The sequence below is a fragment of the Pyrgilauda ruficollis genome, unplaced genomic scaffold (genome assembly GCF_017590135.1).
Source record: "Pyrgilauda ruficollis isolate IOZ18807 unplaced genomic scaffold, ASM1759013v1 scaffold185, whole genome shotgun sequence".
NCBI lineage: Eukaryota > Metazoa > Chordata > Aves > Passeriformes > Passeridae > Pyrgilauda > Pyrgilauda ruficollis.
This window is the reverse complement of record NW_024517540.1, coordinates 874913-893165: the sequence shown is the minus strand read 5'-3', so window position 1 is coordinate 893165 and position 18253 is coordinate 874913. Positions and strand designations below refer to the sequence as shown.

General features: G+C 63.7%; 3 protein-coding genes across 3 annotated transcripts; 2 read left to right on the top strand and 1 right to left on the bottom strand.

Annotated features, from left to right (window-relative positions):
* The first annotated feature begins 1909 nt into the window (after positions 1–1909).
* On the top strand, positions 1910–6091 carry LOC121352163 (lysosomal acid glucosylceramidase-like). The gene is made up of 10 exons (XM_041464864.1): positions 1910–2206; positions 2394–2585; positions 2660–2806; positions 2939–3072; positions 3408–3580; positions 3688–3922; positions 4558–4782; positions 4862–5025; positions 5102–5227; positions 5303–6091. The coding sequence occupies exons 1-10, from the start codon at positions 2143–2145 to the stop codon at positions 5406–5408; spliced, it is 1566 nt and encodes a 521-aa protein (XP_041320798.1). The 5' UTR covers positions 1910–2142; the 3' UTR covers positions 5409–6091.
* Positions 6092–7685: 1594 nt separating this feature from the next.
* Positions 7686–12418, top strand: LOC121352162 (lysosomal acid glucosylceramidase-like). Its single transcript, XM_041464863.1, has 12 exons — positions 7686–8583; positions 9224–9229; positions 9519–9645; positions 9770–9961; positions 10030–10176; positions 10299–10432; positions 10810–10982; positions 11083–11320; positions 11401–11625; positions 11715–11878; positions 11956–12081; positions 12160–12418. Exons 1-12 carry the CDS (start codon positions 8290–8292, stop codon positions 12266–12268), a joined length of 1935 nt encoding a protein of 644 aa, XP_041320797.1. The 5' UTR covers positions 7686–8289; the 3' UTR covers positions 12269–12418.
* A 1370-nt stretch (positions 12419–13788) lies between these two features.
* MTX1 (metaxin 1) lies at positions 13789–17331 on the bottom strand. Its single transcript, XM_041464848.1, has 8 exons — positions 17005–17331; positions 16853–16922; positions 15647–15726; positions 15417–15509; positions 14945–15127; positions 14643–14719; positions 14260–14414; positions 13789–14171 (listed from the first exon to the last, which is right to left on the bottom strand). The coding sequence occupies exons 1-8, from the start codon at positions 17083–17085 to the stop codon at positions 13945–13947; spliced, it is 966 nt and encodes a 321-aa protein (XP_041320782.1). The 5' UTR covers positions 17086–17331; the 3' UTR covers positions 13789–13944.
* Positions 17332–18253: the final 922 nt, after the last annotated feature.

The following is an 18253-nucleotide window of genomic DNA, read 5'->3' as shown; positions in this document are numbered from 1 at the left end:
CTCCTCTGAGGACAAAATTCACCCTGTGGCTCCTCTGGTGGCTCCTTTGACCCCACCTCCTTCAATGAACCCACCGAGCACTGCAAAGGGCTGTCACACCACTCCACGAGATCCCTGCGACCCCCAGAAGCCCCCCTCTTTGGAGATTGGCCACAAGAAGCAGCTTTGGGGGCTTGGTGGGGCTGCCTGGTATCTGCTGTGCCAGCAGCAGCTCCATGCGAGGCGTTGCCCGGCCCCTGGGTCTCACTTTTCCTGCTCAGCAGGGCGCTCTTATCAGCTGCTGTTGATAAGGATGAGCTCCAGCAGCCTCCGCAGTGTTTTGCTTCCAGGAGCTGTGTGAGCTGAGCCAGCTGGGGGGCTGTGGTGGATGGGGGGCAGGAAGGGCTGGAGTTTGGAATGGGAAAGGGTGAGCAGGGGCATCCAGGATGGCTGGAAGTGAGCTCCAAGGTGGCTGATTGCCTTAGGAGCTATTAATCCCTCCCCAAAATTGGGGCTCATTAGCCTGGGTGTAGCAGTCTGGTCACACCTTAATCACACTCGGAGGTGGGAGAGCCACAGTGCAGCGGGACAGGGACAGCAGCTCCCTCCTGGGGCACCTGTTTGCCCCCTGAGAGGTAACCAGGGGCTGCCTGGCCCCATCTGCCCCAGCCCCAGTGGCTCCAGGTGTCTCATGGCTCAGCTCCCAGCAGAGGTGTGGAACTGTGGCAGGGCCCACAGCAGGGCAGTGCTGGGGGTAGGAGGAACTTTGATGAATTGATTTGCCCCAGAGCTGCATCTGATATGCCAGAAATGGAGAAAATTAGTCACAAAGTGCTGCTCCACCCATGGAGGGAGAGCTAACGGAGCAGTTTAACCCTGTGCAGGGCAGCCCTGAGCTGCTGATGGATGCTCCAGGCCAGCAGAGCTGTGGCTGGGAGCTGTGGCTGGGATGTGGCCACTCTCCATTCCCTGGGCCAGCCCTGTGTGGGGATGCTGAGTGTGTCCCCACAGTGAGGGGTACCTGTCCACAGGAGTGGCAACGTCCTGGGTGATGGCACCAGGTAAGGTCTGTGTGCCCAGGTGAGCTGGCCCAGTTCAGCCTTGGCTTGCTGGGCTGGAGGGTGACTCCTGGAGGAGCAGGGAGTGCTACAGGAGCACCAGAGCTGGCCTTTGTTCCTTTGTTGGGACAGCAAGGTCCCCTTTGAGGGTCTAGCTGCTGCTGTTGGGCCAGGAGCTGGGGTATTGCCTGCTTGCTGTGCCACTGCTGTCACTGCTGCCACCTTCCCCAGCACATGCTGAGCTGGGGAGAGTGATGCCAAAGGCTTGGGCAGGGAATGACAACAGCCCCAGCTCCCCTGTGGCCACCCCTGCTGTGCCCCTATGCTGCCCTGAGCTCTGCAGCCACGTTCACTGACCTTGCCTGGGTGTCCTGGACCCTGCTGCACGGCCCTGTGTCTCCTGGGGGACAGTGGGGACAGTGGGGTGGCAGGCAGGGACAAGTGGGTGTCCTGTTGGAGGTGCCCAGCAGGACAGACAGCTGTGCCATGAGCCTGCCCTTGGCTCTGCTGGGCTCTCAGGGGCTCATCCAGACCCTGCCTGACAAAACAATCAGTTCTTCCTTCAGTGGGGTCTCAGATCTGCCCCTGTGACCCCCTCCCTGGGCTGGCTGGACCTTCCACCCGGGCCCAGCTGCCAGCACCACATCCCTGTCCCTCCTTGCCGTGGCAGCGGAGGGTGACAGGGACCCGGCGGGAGCAGAAGATCGGCGGTCCTCGGCCCGGGGCAGGTACGGGCCGGGAGCAGAGCAAGGAGGAGCTGTGGGGGTGGGAGAGGGTGTGCTGCGGAGGGAGGTCTCCGAGCAGCTCCCTGTAAAGGCCAGGTGGGGAGGCTGCACTGCTGAGGAGGAGGAGGGCTGGCGGCAGCGCAGGTCGGGAGCAGCCGGGGTGAAGGCGGGTGCGCTGCGGGCTCCTGGCAGGGATGGACCCTCCCTGAGCAAGATGAGGGTGTTCTGGAGGGATGGAGGGTGCGGCAGGAGCTCCGTGGCACTGCAAGGGGCTGAGCAGATGGGGCTGATCCCTCCGTGCCCCTGCCGTGACCGAAGGTGTCCCCGCCGCAGGTGCTGCTCCCCGGGACCTTCCAGAGCTGGGGGAACGCGGAGGGGCCATGGGGGCTGTCGGCATCCTGGGCTGGCTGCTGCTGCTGCTGCTGCCGGTGCCCCAGGTGGCAGGTGAGCACGGGGACGTGGCGGGGGTGGCAGCGGGGCTTGGGCACCCTGGGGCAGCGCGGAGCTGGGTGCCCGGGAGGTGCCGGAATGCGGAGCACGGGGACAGCGGCATCTCCCCGGGGCAGGCGGGGGAGCACACAGGGACACGTCCCTGAGCCGGCAGCCATCCCCAGCCTCCCGTGCCTCCCAGGTGCCCGGCCCTGCATCCCCAAGGATTTTGGGCACGGCTCGCTGGTCTGTGTCTGCAATGCCACCTACTGTGACACGCTGGACCCCCTGGTCGTGCCAGCCCCCGGCTCCTACGTCAAGTACGAGAGCAGCAAGGCCGGCAAACGGCTGGAGCGGAGCGAGGGGAAATTCCAGAGCAGTCTGAGCACCCGAGGTAGCGCCACTGGTGGGTGGCGGTGCCACCGCGGGCCCCCAGGCAGCAGGGACCGAGCCGGGCTCTTCCCGCAGGGCTGCTGCTGACGCTCAACATCTCCACGCTGCACCAGCACGTGAAGGGCTTCGGAGGGTCCCTCTCCGATGCTGCTGCCATGAACATCCTGAAGCTGTCCCAGCCAGCCCAGGACAACCTGCTGCGCTCCTACTTCTCCGAGAGCGGTGAGCAGCGAGAGCACGGCGGTGGGAGCGGACCGTGGGGTCGCCAGAGGGGGCTGTGCCTGTCCCACCTGCAGGGACATCGCCGCCTGGGCGCCTGCTCCGGTGCTTCTTGATGCTTTTCCTGCTCCTCAGGGATCGAGTACAACCTCATCCGGGTCCCCATGGCTTGCAGCGACTTTTCCGTGCGCCCCTACAGCTACGATGATGTCCCCAACGACCACGAGCTGAAGCACTTCAGGCTGGCGGACGAGGACGTGAAGATGAAGGTGGGAGGCTGAAGCCGCTGCCATCAGCACCTTTGTCCCCTCTCGTGCTGGAGCTCCTGCGTGTGCCGGGACCCCCAGGACCAGGTGCTGCTGAGCCCTGCACACCGTGGCAGGCTGCATGGGGACAGCCTGTGGGAGCTGGCACCTCCTCCGGGGCACGTCCTGGCGCATCCCAGCTGGCAGTGGCAGGGTGAGCAGCCACCGCTGTGCCGGGGGTGGTGCTTGCCAGCTGCCAGTCCCTGCTGAGGTCCTTTGAGTTCTCCCGTGCTGCTGGGCCCCGTGGTTTTGGGGAGCTGCACCTGGAGCTGACCCCGTCCCTCTGTCCCCTCCCGCAGATTCCCCTCCTGCGCCGAGCTTTGGCCATGAGCAAGCGGCCGTTGCTGCTGTTTGCCAGCCCCTGGACCGCCCCAGCCTGGATGAAGAGTAACGGGGACGTCCGTGGGAAAGGGACTCTGAAGGGGAAGGCAGGGGACAAGTACCACAGGACCTGGGCCAACTACTTCATCAAGTAGTGTCTCTGCAAGCAGGCTGGGATGGACAGCGGGAGGATCGGGGAGTGGGGTGGGGTCGGGGGGGCAGCACAGCTGATTCTGCCCCCCCCGTTCTCCGCACCAGGTTCCTGGATGAATATGCAAAACACAACGTGACCTTCTGGGCGGTGACGGCACAGAACGAGCCGCTGGCGGGGCTCTTGACGCCCCCCCAGGCCCCCACCATCGCCTTCACGGCCGCACAGCAGCGGGATTTCATCGCCCAGGACCTGGGCCCCGCGCTGGCCCGCAGCCCCCACCGCACACGGCTCCTGATGCTCGACGACCAGCGCATCCACCTCCCTCACTGGGCCAAAGTGGTGAAGAGCAGTGCCCCTTCCTGCCCCTCCGCCTCGCTCCCCAGCCCCAGGCTTTTTGGGAGATGGAGCCGTGGCCTCTCCCAGCCCTCGAGAGTGGGAGCAAACCGGGTCTGCCGGAGCAGCCGCCTCCGCCTGTGCCCGGCGGGAGTGAGGACAGGAGGTGGCACTCACATCCTGGATCCCCGGATCCTGGCAGTGCTGCTGGGCACCAGCACCTCTGCTGGGCAGAGTTGTGGCTGGTTTGGTTTCCCCCCCACGATGCTGTTTGGGGATATTGCCTTAAATTAGGAGGAAAGAAAGTAAAACGTGCTGCTCCTTTGCCTCCATGGCTGCAGGGCTGGACCACCCCAGCGGGGTGTGGAGGGAGGACCAGGCAGCAGGTGGGGGCAAGGGGCCCACTGAGGGGCAAACCTGTGCCCACTCCCTTAGCACTGCACCCAGCAAGGTGCCAAAGCCATGTTGGGGCAGCAGATGCATGCTAGGGTGTTGCTCAAAGGGGTGCAGTGCTGCAGGGTGTGGTGCCCATAGGAGGGGACAAGAGATGGCCCTGAGAGACCACGTGGAGTCCATGAGTCCATCCCTGCAGGCTTCAGGCATGGGTGGGCTCGGTGTGAGGCGTCTCCTTTGCTCCCCAGGTCCTGGGAAATGCCACAGCTGCTCGTTATGTGGCTGGCCTGGCCGTCCACTGGTACCTGGATGCCATTGTCCCACCTGGCTGCAGCCTGGAGGCCACCCACAAGCTCTTCCCTGACCATTTCCTCCTCTACACGGAGGCCTGCACCGGCTTCTTCACCTTCCGCTTCGCCGTGTCCCTGGGCTGCTGGGAGCGGGGAGACCACTACAGCTACAGCGTCCTGACGGTACAGCCCCCACACCGCCCTCACACCGCCCAGCCGGGGCTGGGGGCAGCCCCACTCAGCCCCTTCCCTGCCCCCCCAGGTCATGAACCACTTTGTGTCTGGTTGGACCGACTGGAACCTGGTCCTGGACCTGGAGGGAGGCCCCAACTGGGTCAAGAACTTTGTGGACAGCCCCGTCATTGTGGACGGCAGCAAGGATGTTTTCTACAAGCAGCCCATGTTCTACCACCTGGGGCACTTCAGGTGGGTTGGGGGGTTCAGGTGCTGCCACCTGCCCCAGACTAGGGGCAAATCCCCTCTCCTGGTCCTCTTCCCACAGCAAGTTCATCCCCGAGGGCTCCCGGCGGGTGGGGCTGCACAGCAGCGGCCGCTGCCTCCTCTGCCAGCTGGAGCACGTGGCCGTCCTGCGCCCCGACGGTGCCCTTGTCCTGGTGGTCCTCAACAGGTCAGCCCAGGCAGGGGATGGGGGTGGTGCTCAGCCCCAGCCGTGCCGACCTGCTCAGCCCCTCTTTCTCCCCAGGTTTGGCCGGGATGTGCCCTTTGGAATCCATGACCCCGCCATGGGGTTCATTGAGACTGTGGCTCCAGCTCACTCCATCCAGACCTACCTGTGGCGCCAGCAGTGATCGCCAGGGGAGTGCTGGGGGGCTCAGGGGGGCTCTGGGGGTCAACCCTTCCTCCATCCTTTCCAGCATCCCTCAAGGGTGGAAGCAGAAGGTGACGCTTTGCTGGGAGCGCAGCCCCTGCACGAGGGGCTCCGTGCGCTCCTGGCACCGGGACCTGCTGCTTCCCAGCCTCCCCTCCCTCCCGGCGCTCCCCATCCCCCTGGAAGTTCCCTCTGCACCGTCTCCTGGAGCACACTTCCACACGTGGCCCCCTTGAAACCTTCGCGTGTGTCGCGGGCGCCAAGTAAAGCCATGACGCGCTCCCTGCGGAATGCGCCCTTCCCGTCAGCGTTTCCTCTACGCGCTCGGAAATCGCTCGGTTTTCCTCGGCGGGGCCAGGGCTGCCCCGGGGGCTCCGGCCCCCGTGGCCTGCGGGTGGCTCCTTGTTTATCCCTGCAGCTGGAGCCTCCGCTGCTGCCAGCCCTTGATTCGTTCCATATGTGCTGTTGGTTTTCCCCAGCTTACTTTTTTTGGGGGAATTAAAAAAGAAAAAAAAAAAAAAATCCAAATGTCAGACGCTGTCGGAAAGGCAGAGTAAATGATATCAGTGTCCCCAGCCACCAAAGCTTACGGACGAATTAGGCTGGTGCCACCTCTCCAGGGTGGCCTCTGGACAGAGTCCCCTCTATTCTGGCTGTGGCCAACACCAGCCGCAGCCCGCAGTGACCTCCCCGTCCTGTTTGCTTTCCCTAAATACCAGTTACAGTATTCCCTGTGCCTTTGGGAACGTTCCCAGCACCTTTGAAGTACAGGAATGAGAAAGCCAGAGCTCTCCTTGGCCAATGCCCCTGTGTGGGAGCCACGGAACTGCTGAGGTTGGGGAAAATGAAAAACCCAGAGGATTTACAGCTGGTTTATTGGAGTGTGGCGTGAAGGTGGCACCAGGCTCTGTCCCAGCCCTGTTCCTGGAGCACACCAGCCTGTCCTGTGCTTTTATCCATGTTCCTGGGGAATGCTGGCCCCAACGGCATCTGGGTCTGGCTGCCTGTGCCTGGAATCATAGAATAGAGTCATGGAATCCTTGAGGTTGGAAAAGACCTCGAACATCATCAAGCCCAACCGTTCCCCCAGCGCTGCCAAGGCCAGCCCTAAATCACGTCCCCAAGTGCTCCTTACACATTTATTAAATCCCTCCAGGGATGGCAACTCCACCACTGCCCCAGGCATCTGATGCCAGGGCTGCACAGTCCTGCCCATGAAGAAATTTTCTTTAGTATTCAACCTAAACCTCTCCTGGGAAATGCCACAGCTCTCCTGATGCAACTTGAGGTCATTTCCTCTTGTCCTGTCTCTGTTCCCTGGGAGCAAAGCCTGACCCCCACCTGGCTGTCCCATCCTATCAGGGAGTTGTGCAGAACCAGAAAGTTCCCCCCTGAGCCTCCTTTTCTCCAAAATGAGCCCCCCCAGCTCCTCCTGGATCTCCAGACCCCTCCTCAGCCCCATCCCCTTCCCTGGACATGCTGCAGCCCTCATGAGGGGCACAGAACTGACCCCCAGGATTTGAGGTGTGACCTCATTAGTGTCCAGCACAGGGACACTGCCCTGCTCCTGCTGCCACACCATTCCTGACACCTTGGGAATGTCCCCTTCCCAAGGGACATCGGACCTCTGCTGTGCCAGGACATGGAGCTCTCACCCCCTTGTCCAGCAGTGCCCAGGGGCAATTGTGCAGGGAAAAGCTTTAGCCCAGCCCCTCTGGGCTGCCTCGCTGCTCCTGCCTGTTTGGAGCCACAGCAGGATGGCTCTGAGGGGTGGGGTGAGGCTGGAGGAGCCATCCCCATCATCCCACTGCCCGCAGCGTGGGCTGGGGGCAGCAGGAGGAGCAGGGCCTTGGGTGGGGGTGTGTTGGGGAGCTGTTTTCTTTATGGGCTGGGACTCTTGGGGTACGTTCCTTGAGTTTTATTTGCAGCATCAGCCTCATTACGTGATTCAGTCAATAGGAAGATGGTAAAGCTCAGGTACAGCCAGCAGCAGCTGAAGATTTATTTGTTACAGAGCACTTGAAAAACTTTCTAGCCAATAACATATTGCTGAAAGTCAGTAGTTATTGCTAAAGCTTACAGACAATTGTTTCAGCCAATTACTAAAAGTACCAAAAGTACTCATTGTAACATTTTCTACTTTCAGACTTTGCAGCTGCAGCCAGTTCTCTGTTCTGTTTCTAAGGCCTGCTCTTCCAGCTTGCTGAAAATCATCTCACCTTTACTGATTCCCACGGGGGGCTGTGATCTCCAGCCAGGGGCTGTGACCCTGCCTCGGGGGCTGCGGTTCCTGGGTGGGGACGGGACACTGAGTGAGGGACGGTGGTCCCTGGGTGGGGGTCTCTTCCTGGCCACCCTCCCCAGCTGCCTCAAGGGGACCCCGGGGAGCTGCCACTCCCCCCATGCCTCTGCCCTCCTCCTGTTTCTATTGCGGAGCCGATGCCTGTAATTAGGAAGGATCCCAAATTAGACGGTGTGGAGCCCAGACTTGTTTTGCCGATGATAAACCGCTGCTGCCGGCTCCACCCAGCCCGCTGCGGCGTGGAGCTCCGGCGTGCGGGGCACGGCGGGGGCGAGGGGACTCGGGCGGGCTGTGCCCACCCCAGGAGGGGTCGGGAGTCCCTGCCGTGACCGGCTGCTGCCTCTGCCCATGCTAGGAAAGGTGCTGGAGCAGCCACAAACGGGACACAGGTCTTGGCAGTGGCACTGGTGGTGGCAAAGCCAAAGTGCTGCCAAGAGCAGGGAGCCAGGGTGGGCACAGCCAGCCCTGCCCTGCCCTGCCCGAGGTGTCCCAGGGGCACAGGGCTGCTCCCGTGGGGCTCTTCCCTAGGGGAGCAGGGCAGGCCTGGCTGTGGGGGGTGATGGAGGCACCTGGGGGGCTGGAGGGCATCCTCCCCTCCCCAGCTTCCCTCTGGCCACTGGAACAGGTTTCAGGAGAGCTTTGCAAATTCTGCGGTGTGTGGAAAGCTCATCGGAGCCAGGTTGCAAAATCATCCCCAGGCTCCTCTTCAAACACAGAGTCCCATGAGCTGTCCCATTCCAAACTCACCTTTCCTGCTCCTCCAGAAGTGTCTCCTCCCACCAGGCACAGCCGGGACACAGGACCTGCCACCGCTGCCACAGAGACGCGGCAGCAAGAGGTGCTTTGGCAGCAGGTGAGTCCCCTGGGCCCGAGGTGGCTTCAGCAGGTGGAAATGGGGATAGAGAGGGGCATAGGGATGGGCATGGGACAGCCCTGGGCAGCAGGACCATGCTGAGGCCATGCCCTGGCCAAGCTGGTCATCATTCCCAGGCAGGGAGTGGGAGGCAATGGAGGTGGGACAGCTGCCTGGTCCCGCTCCACATCCCACAAGAGCTCGGGGAGCAGCAAGTCAGCACCATCCCACCCTGGCAGAGGTCCCCAGCGGTCCTCAGTCTGGCACCAGGGTCCCGAGGCTTGGAGGTGGCTCCTCCTGTGCTCTCGTTGAGAAGCTCCTTGCCCAGCACCACGGGAAGGACAGGACAGGGTGCGAGCACCTGAAAGAACAGGGGAATGTGGGACTCTCCATGCCAGGGGCTGGAGCCCCAAACCACTCTGGCTGGACAAGCTCCAGCTGCTAGGCATGTGGGATTGGGATTGTGGAGCTGTTTGCTCCTGGGCATGGCTCAGGGGTCACTGGGGGTACAGGGGGTGATGCAGCATGGCACGACACGGCATGGCACAGCTGTGGAACGGGTGAGAAGGGAGAAGGAGTGGGAGGGAATTGATGGGAGTGAACAAAGTTGCTGGGCACAGCCAGCGTGGGCAGCTAGGAGCTGCAGGCTGGTGGGGTGGCTCACAGCTGGGGGCTACGCACACCTGGGGGGCTGCACCCCACCTGGGACAGAGCCAGAACTGTTGGTAGACTCTGGAGGGGTGGGAGGGAAGGTGGGCGCTGGGCTGGAGCAGTGGGCAGAGGGCAGGACAGGCTTAGCCCCGGCAGGGAGGGGTCTAGTGGTCCCCTGGGCAGTGGGATGATGCTGGGGCTCTCCCTGCCCTGTGTTTCTGTCCCTGTGTGTGGCTGGGCCAGGCTGAGAAGCTCTGGGTGCTGACACCTTGCTCTGCTCCCAGCGTGTCCATCGGCATTGTCGGAGTCGCTGCAGCAGAGGTGCCATGGGGCCAGGCTGTGCCATGGGGCCAGGCTGTGCCAGTGTCCTGGGCTGGCTCCTGCTGGCACAGGCAGCCCTGCAGGCCACAGGTACGTGCTGGCACATGTCCCTGGGCTTTGGAGGGTGGGAATTTGGAGTCTGTCACAGGTCAAAGGGATGAGCTGGGTTCCTGCCACAGCCCTTTGTGCCCACCCGCTCTTTCCTCTGCTGCAGGTGGCCGTCCCTGTGACGCCAAGGATTTTGGGCACGGCTCGCTGGTCTGTGCCTGCAGTGCCATGTACTGTGACACGCTGGACCCCCTGGTCGTGCCAGCCCCTGGCTCCTATGTCAAATACGAGAGCAGCAAGGCTGGCAAACGGCTGGAGCGGAGCGAGGGGAAATTCCAGCACAACGCCGAGAGCCCAGGTACCACCCTGGGCTGTGGGAGCGCCTGTCCTCCACGGCAGGGGTGGTGACACCGTGTGTCCCCACAGATTTCCACCTCACCCTGGACACAGCGCAGAGGTTCCAGAAGGTGAAGGGCTTTGGTGGCTCCATCACCGACGCGGCCGCCATCAACATCCAGTCCCTGTCCAAGGCTGCCCAGACCCACCTGCTCCGCTCCTACTTCTCCGAGGAAGGTGAGCCCAGGGCAGGCAAAGCTGTTGGGGTCTGGCTGCTGAGATTTGTTCTGAGGGGCTGGGGGATCTGGAGCCCCCAAATGCAACTCGAGGATGCCCATCACCCCCTGCCCTGTCCTCAGGCATTGAGTACAACCTGGTGCGTGTGCCCATGGCCAGCACTGACTTCTCCATCCGCCTGTACACCTACGCCGACGCCGAGGACGACTTCGAGCTGAGGCACTTCAACCTGACAGAGGAGGACACGCACATGAAGGTGAGTGCTGCAGGGGTGGGATGGGATGGGATGGGATGGGATGGGATGGGATTGGACAGAATGGACAGGGGATGAAAGGCACATCCTGCTGATTAGGAGGGAGTGGACTCATCCTTCCACCTGGGGGGAAGAAAGGAAAGGATGGGATGGGATGGGATGAGATGAGATGGGATGGGATGGGATGGGATGGAATAGGAAGGGGAAGGGGATCACTTCCAATGGGGAGGGAGAGGACTCATCTGTACTCCTGGGTGGGATGGGACGGGGTGGGATGGGGAAAGGGAACTCCTTCCTGCCTCTGGCGGGGAGGTGACTCCTCCTGCTGTCCAGCACTGGGACAGACCCAGAGATCTCTGAGCCATCCCACTTCTCCCTAGATCCCCATCCTCCAAGCAGCCCAGGCAGTGGCCAAGAGGCCGCTGTCTCTCTATGCCAGCCCTTGGACCTCCCCGGTGTGGATGAAGACGAACGGAGCAATGACAGGGAGGGGAACACTGAAGGGCAGCCCTGGGGACAAGTACCACCAGGCCTGGGCCAAGTACTTCGTCCGGTGAGGAGCCGTGGGAGTGTGGTGGGTGCCAGGGATGCCATACCTGGAGCTGGGGCTGGCACAGGTGTGATGGGGCCATTCATCTTCTACCCCCCACCAGGTTCCTGGATGAATACGCCAAGCACAACCTGACCTTCTGGGCAGTGACAGCAGGGAACGAGCCCACGGCTGGTGAGATCGTCTTCTACCCCTTCCAGTGCCTGGGCTTCTCCCCTGAGCACCAGAGGGACTTCATTGCCCAGGACCTGGGCCCGGCGCTGGCCAACAGCTCCCACCGCCACGTCCAGCTCATCATCCTGGATGACCAGAGGGTGATGCTGCCCTACTGGGCCGAGGTGGTGAGTCCCCACAGCAGCTGTCCTGGCCCCACAGCAGATCTCCCCAGCCCTGGCCACTGGTGACCCTTTTCTCCTGCCAGGTTCTCAAAGACCCCGTGGCTGCCAGCTACATCAGCGGCATCGGCATCCACTGGTACCTGGATTTCCTGGCACCCATCGACCTGACACTCTCCATCACCCATCACCTCTTCCCAGACTATTTCCTCCTCTCCACCGAGGCCTCCACAGGCTCCTACTTCTGGGAGCCCAGGGTGGTCCTGGGTGGCTGGGACCGTGGGAGCAAGTACAGCCACAGCATCCTGTCGGTAGGGCCTGGTGGGAGCCGTGGACACACTGGCCACCCTGGCCAGCCCCTGGGCCTGCCCGTGGCTCAGTACCACCCCCTGCCCTGCAGAACCTCAACAACTACGTGACAGGCTGGACCGACTGGAACCTGGCCCTGGACATGGAGGGAGGTCCCAACTGGAGCAAGAACTATGTGGACAGCCCTGTCATCGTGGACAGCAGCAAGGATGTCTTCTACAAGCAGCCCATGTTCTACCACCTGGGGCACTTCAGGTGGGTTGGGGCCACAGGCTGCTGGCTCCGGGTACCAGGTCCTGAGTACCACACTCTGACCCTGCTTGTTCCCACAGCAAGTTCATCCCCGAGGGCTCCCAGCGTGTGGGACTGGCTGTCTCCAAGAAGTGCCACCGCTGTGACCTGGAGCACTCGGCTTTCCTGCGCCCCGACGGCACCGTTGTGCTGGTGGTCCTGAACCGGTGAGTGGCTCAGTTCTGATCCCTGGACAAGGCCCCGCTGACCCCACTGAGCCTCCTTCCCCTCTGCTTTCCCCGCAGCTCCCCCACGGACGTGTCCTTTGGGATCTCTGACCCGCGCGTCGGCTTCATCGAGGCCGTGGCTCCCAGCGACTCCATCCAGACGTTCCTCTGGAAGCAGCCAGCCTAGCGTGGCACAGGAGAGAGGTGCCAGCACCAGGAACACGCTGCTGGTGGCAGCTTGGAGAGAAGACTCCAATGGGGTTGGGGCTGCGGCACAGCCCCTGCAGCCCAGAGGACCTGTTTGCCCCTAGGGCTGCAATGCCTGTGCTTTTCTAGATGTTTCATAAAATAAACAGGTTTTCTACAAACTTGCCTGCTTGCCTGACCTCCCCTTGGTGCCAGCTCTGTGGGCAGGACTATGCCAGGGGCAGAGGAGGCAGATTTGAGGCCCCCATGGGTGCCATCCCTCCTCTGCCCAGGTTCCTGAGCATGCCACAGGGCTGGTGCTGTAGGGGGCTGTCCCCCTGAGGGGTGGCATCTCTCTCCTGTCTTCCACTGCAGCATCCCCCAGGCAGGGAAGGGCCCAAAGCTGCAGTCAGGACACGCAGCCAGGATTCAGAGCAGAGCTCTGGCGTCGGCAGCTCCAGCTTCTCCCCGGCCAGAGCAGGGCAGGGGGCTGTGCTTTCTCCTGCTGGAGCAGCCATCAGCCCCTCCAGCTAACGGGAACGGGGAGCACGGGGCACATAGTTCCTGAGTGACGTTAGAGGGGAGCGTGCTGGGGGGGGGGCGGTTTGCACTGAGTCATCCCCCTCCCAGTGGGGCCCCTCGAACTGGGCCAGTACGGGGGAGGCTCCGCAGCTGGCCCAGCACCGTGGCTCTGCTCCAGCCCACTGTGGGGGCCCCTGGCTGTTGCAGCCGGGTGGGGGGCACAGGAGTGCAGCCTGGGGACATTCAGCCACCGCAGCAGCAGCGCTGGGATGCCGCTGGCGGTGGCAGCCGGCGGCCAAACAAGCGAGGGCTGTGTGCCGGGCTGGCCCCACGCCGCCTTTTCCATCTGTGCATCCTAAAACCGGCAGAGGGAACGGCAGCGCAGCCAACACCGGCACCAGCCCCACGCCGGGTGGCCCAGGGGACCGCGGGGGCAGACGGAGCCCAGGTGGCCGCCCCCGACCCCGCTCGCAGCCCACGCGGTGCTGTGCCAGCTGCAGGAGCTCCCCGGCGCTGGCAGGCGTGCTGGAATGCAAACAGATGTCAGCGCTGGAGGGATCCCGGCTGCTGGAGCGGGGCTCCGGGTGTCCCGCTGGCAGCGGGGAGCGCTCCTGGGCTGGGGACGTGTCCTGACGAGCAGCCTCGGCTGCCCTTGGCTCTGGTTTTGTGTCTCGGCTGTGCTGCCGAGCTGGCAGCAGCGTGGAGGGGAGGTACCAGCCCCGCAGAGCTGCTGTCTGCACTGCCTTGAGGGCTGCAACATGGGAGTGATGCAGGGGAGATGTGGGGCTCAGCCCCACAGCTGCTGGAGAAGGGACAGGGACACTGCTCAGATGCCACAGATGCTTTTAGGTCCCCTCTCTGGGACATCAAGACCCAAGACTGGAGCGAGGGGCAGAGCCACAGGCAGGACCCATTGGTGCCTGCTGCAAAACTCCAGCCTGGGCAACTGGGGAAACTGGGAAGGGCCTTGGGAGTGCTGGGAGTACGAGAGGGTGCAAGTGGAGAGAGGGAGGTTTATTGGTGTGGCAGGGACGCTCCCACGCAGAGGGCTGTGGCTCCTGGTGGGACACAGAGCAGAGCAGCAACGCTGCCAGGCTTCCAGAGTAAAAACAGTCAGTTCCAGGGGCTGTGAAGGAACAGCCACACAGCTCTTCCTCACTCCTCCTCCTCCTCTTCCTCCTCCTCCAGGGCGACGGGCTGCCGGCCGGCCGGCCCCACGCTGCCGCGCTGGATGGAGACGATGCCGCTGAGGAAGGCGTAGCCCAGCATGGCCACCAGCCCCACCAGCACTGACAGCAGCTGCTTGCGCCGTTTGTGGGGGTCCTCCTCTGCCTCGCTGCTGTCCGTGCCTGCAGCCCGAGGGGCACCGCTCAGGGGGGCATCTGGAGGGGCACAGGGGTCACCCTGAGAGTGAGCTGGGGGGGACAGGTCGCCCCAAGGCGGCAGGGTGAGGCGGGGGGTGGCTCTCACCTCCGTCCCAGGGGAAATAAAGGCTGAGGATAGAGGTGCAGTAGTTGCACAGGTTCTGCAGGGATTTCAGGTGCTGCTGCAGTTTCCCGTTGGGCAGCTTGGCCTTCAGGAGCGGCGCCAGGCGGCTGAAGACTAAGGCGTCCAGGGAGGCTGGCCTGGGGCACAGAGAGCCATGCCTGGGCCACTGTCCCCACCCAAAGCCACCCAGACCCACCAGGCACCCCCAGGGGACAGCACGTGGCTCCCCCTCCTTGGGACAGTGCCCTGTGAGCCTGTACTACCCCCAAAGTGGCTGCAACGCCCCTGCAGACCACAGGGTCTCAGCCCTGCTGGGGTGTGGGGGGCTCTCAGGCCCCTTCCCCTCCCCGCCTTTGGCCACCTACGAGTCTCCAAAGAAAAACTTCTGGGAGCCGAGGCGCTGGGAGAGGAGTGTCAGGCATTCCCGAGCTTCCCGGTAGAGCTGCAGGAGGAGGACACAGGGTTGTCACCTGCCCAGGTACCACCACAGTGCTCAGGGGAGCAGAGGGGGGAACCCAGACCCCAGTTTGGATTTTTTCAGAACCAATCTTTAAAGGTGCAAAACTTATTTCTGGGCTAAACAGACAAATGGGGATACGAGCATCATAAAGTCACCCCTGGACAGCCTCACAGGGATTTCACATTGTTCCCAGACCCCATTCCTCACCTCCTTCTCCAGCTTCTCCTCATCCTCCATGTAGTCATCCCCCCAGATGAGCTGCAGCCGCTCCAGGTGCCTCTTGTGCATGGCGTTGGGCAGGAAGAAGTTGAGGGGGAAGGGGATGGTCTCCGCGTACCACTTCCGCGTGTGCTCCACGTAGTTCTTGGCATCCACCCAGAACGTGTGGATCTGTGGTGGAGAACAATCCACAGCCTGGCCACGGCAGAGCTGCTGGCACACCAGAGCCCCTGCCTGGCACAGCCACCCTGGAGAGCATGAGGGGCTGCAGGAGCACTGGGGTCAAGGGCAGACCCCAGCCTGGGCTGCACAACCCACGGCTGCCACCCCCAAACCCCCATCCCAGCCATGCCAGGCTCCCAGGAGGTTGCTGCTGGCAGCTGGGCACACCCAAGCCTGTCTGCACAGCTCCAGAGAGCAGACCCCATCCCCAGCAAGCCCCCCTTCCCCGCAGCCTCACCAGTACTGGCAGCAGCTTCTCCTCCAGCAGGGACACGAAGGCCATCGTGTCCGCGCTCTGCGTGGCCGACAGATCGTAGTCAGCGTTGTATTTCTGCAGAGAAAACACCCGTTTGATCCCACAGGACGCCCCAAATCCCACCCCTGGGTGACACAACAGAGTCCCCTCCTCCCTGAGGGGCTCCAGCAGCCCCCAGCCCAGAGCACGGGGCGCCCCAAGCCCCCCTGTACCTGTTTCCTGAGGTGGGTGATGATCTGCTGAGGTTTGGAGATGGTGCCCTCGTCCCGTGTCCTCAGCGCGGGCAGGTGCCCTGCGGGCAGGGGGAGGGAGTGGGGGCTGCACTCACTGTGCCCTGAGCAGGTGAGGGTGCAGGGGGCTGCAATGGGGATGGATCCCCCTGCCTGGATGAGGGGCACGAGGCAGTGCAGGGGTGTGAGGCGAGGTGGGGACAGAGCAGCACAGGGGAGGGGGTAGAAGCTGTGTGATGGGAAATAGGGAATGTGATGGGAAATGGGGAATGTTCCAGGACAAGGGGGGTGTGGTGGGGATGGACAGGGGGGTGCAGTGGGGAGTGATGGGACAGGGGAGCAATGGGGGAACAGAAAAAAGGGGGGTGCAATGAGGTGGGGGGGTGTGATGAGGGTGTTCAATGGGACACAAGTCACAATGGGATGAGGGGGTGCAATGGGACACGGGGTGCAGTGGGGCATGAGGGTGCAATAGGGCAAGAGGAGGCGTGATGGGACAGGGATGGTGATGAGAAGATGGGGTTGGGATGGGATAGAGGGGACTGCAGTGGTGGGGGGACACACAGCGGGGTACAATGAGATGAGAGGGTGCAGTCAGGGGCACAGGACACGAGGGATGCTATGGGGTGGGAGGCTGTGATGGGGCAAGGGATGCAATATGGTGATGGTGATAACTGGGCAGGGGGTGTGATGAGGTACAGGGGGTGCAATAGGGTAGGGAGGTGATAACAGGACAAGGGGTGTGATGGGATAAGAGCTGAAATATGGCAATGGTGGTAACGGGGCAGGGGGTGTGATGAGGTACAGGGGGTGCAATAGGGTAGGATGGTGATAATGGGGCAGGGGGTGTGATGAGGTACAGGGGGTGCAATAGGGTAGGATGGTGATAATGGGGCAGGGGGTGTGATGAGGTACAGGGGGTGCAATAGGGTAGGATGGTGGTGCCACGTGGGGAGGACAGGCCCTAGGGCAAGAGAGCTGCAGTGGGACAGGAGTGTGCAATAGGGCAGGGGTCAGCGGTGTGGGGCCACAGCACGTGAGGGATCAGACGGGCTGGGAGGCTGAAATGGGGTGGGGGGCGTCACGCGTGGAGGGTGCAGGGGTGGCGAGTGGGGCAACGGGCACACGGGGCTGCCATGGGGTGGGGGGTCCCGGTGGTGCTGCCGGTATCCTCGGCGGGGCCCTTACCGGAGGGGCTCCTCCAGGGGCTGGTGACCCGGTGCACCTTCAGCGGCGCCCCCGTGAACCGCGCGTAGGTCTGCGGGAGGGAGGCACGCAGGGATAGAGCGGGGTCTGCCCGCGGGACCCCGGCCCGCCCCCGCGCCGGCCCCGGCGCTCACCAGCACAGCCAGGCAGTCGGGATCCACCGAGGGCAGCCCCCAGCCCCCGGCCCAGCAGAACAGCTCCATGGGCGCCGCCATCTTCCGCCGACCCGGAACCGGACGGGCAGAGCCCCGCCCGCCCCCGCCGCGGGGCGGCACCGGCCGGGGGTCCCGGCGGTGGAGCGGAGCCGAGCGGGCATGGCAGCGGTGGTGGTGTGTGGAGGGTCTTTGGGGCAGAACCCGTCCCGCACCGCACGGCTCGGCTCGGCTCAGCTCAGCTCCACACTGCTCGGCCCCGCACCGCACCGCACCGCCCTGCCGTGCCCCGCACGTGTCACAGCCCTGCTGTATCCCGCACCCTGTCCCCGCACGGCTCAGTTCAGCTCCACACTGCTCGGCCCCGCACCGTGTCACAGCCCTGCCTTGCCCCGCACACTGTCCCCGCACGGCTCAGCTCAGCTCCACACTGCTCGGCCCCACACCGCACCGCACTGCCGTGCCCCGCACGTGTCACGGCCCTGCCGTGCCCCGCACCCTGTCCCCGCACGGCTCAGCTCAGCTCCACACTGCTCGGCCCCGCACCGCACCACACAGCCCTGCGGTGCCCCGCACCGTGTCACAGCCCTGCTGTATCCCGCATCTCTCTGCATTGCCCCGCACGACTCAGCTCAGCTCCACACTGCTCGGCCCCGCACCGCACCGCCCTGCCATGCTCCGCACCGTGTCACAGCCCTGCCATGCTCCGCACCCTGTCCCCGCACGGCTCAGCTCAGCTCCACGCTGCTCTGCCCCGCACCGTACTGCCCTGCAGTGCCCCGCACGTGTCACAGCCCTGCCGTGCCCCACACCGTGCTCACAGCCCCGCTGTATCCCCCATGTCTCTGCATTGCCCCGCACAGCACAGCTCCACACTGCTCACCCTGCTGTGCCCCGCACCGCACAGCCCCGCTGTGTCCCGCATCTCCCTGCGTTGCCCCGCACCGCTTAGCTCCGCACTGCTCCGTCCTGCTCAGCCCCGCATGGCCCCACATTGCCCCGCACCGCTCAGCTCAGCTCCATACTGCTCACACTTCTCGGTCCCGCACCGCACAGTCCTGCTGTGCCCCGCATCTCCCCGCGCGGGCCCGCACTGCTCAGCTCAGCCCAGCTCCGCACTGCTCACCCTGCTCGGCCCCGCACCCCCCCCGCAGCCCTCCGTGGACAGCACCCGGGCCGGGAGCCCGCTGGCAGCGGCGGAGGGAAAACGCCCCGTGTGCGGCTCGGGACC

Excerpts from the sequence above, each read along its gene's own strand:
- LOC121352163 (XM_041464864.1), top strand. The coding sequence starts at position 2,143 with ATGGGGGCTGTCGGCATCCTGGGCTGGCTGCTGCTGCTGCTGCTGCCG. Across the intron at positions 3,073-3,407 it reads ACGAGGACGTGAAGATGAAG|ATTCCCCTCCTGCGCCGAGC; the intron begins GTGGGAGGCTGA and ends CCCCTCCCGCAG. Across the intron at positions 5,026-5,101 it reads TACCACCTGGGGCACTTCAG|CAAGTTCATCCCCGAGGGCT; the intron begins GTGGGTTGGGGG and ends CTCTTCCCACAG.
- LOC121352162 (XM_041464863.1), top strand. The coding sequence starts at position 8,290 with ATGGAGGCACCTGGGGGGCTGGAGGGCATCCTCCCCTCCCCAGCTTCC. Across the intron at positions 10,433-10,809 it reads AGGAGGACACGCACATGAAG|ATCCCCATCCTCCAAGCAGC; the intron begins GTGAGTGCTGCA and ends ACTTCTCCCTAG. Across the intron at positions 12,082-12,159 it reads GTGCTGGTGGTCCTGAACCG|CTCCCCCACGGACGTGTCCT; the intron begins GTGAGTGGCTCA and ends CTTTCCCCGCAG.
- MTX1 (XM_041464848.1), bottom strand. The coding sequence starts at position 17,085 with ATGGCGGCGCCCATGGAGCTGTTCTGCTGGGCCGGGGGCTGGGGGCTG. Across the intron at positions 15,727-16,852 it reads CCCCTGGAGGAGCCCCTCCG|GGCACCTGCCCGCGCTGAGG; the intron begins GTAAGGGCCCCG and ends CCCTGCCCGCAG. Across the intron at positions 14,720-14,944 it reads AGGAGAAGCTGGAGAAGGAG|CTCTACCGGGAAGCTCGGGA; the intron begins GTGAGGAATGGG and ends CTCCTCCTGCAG.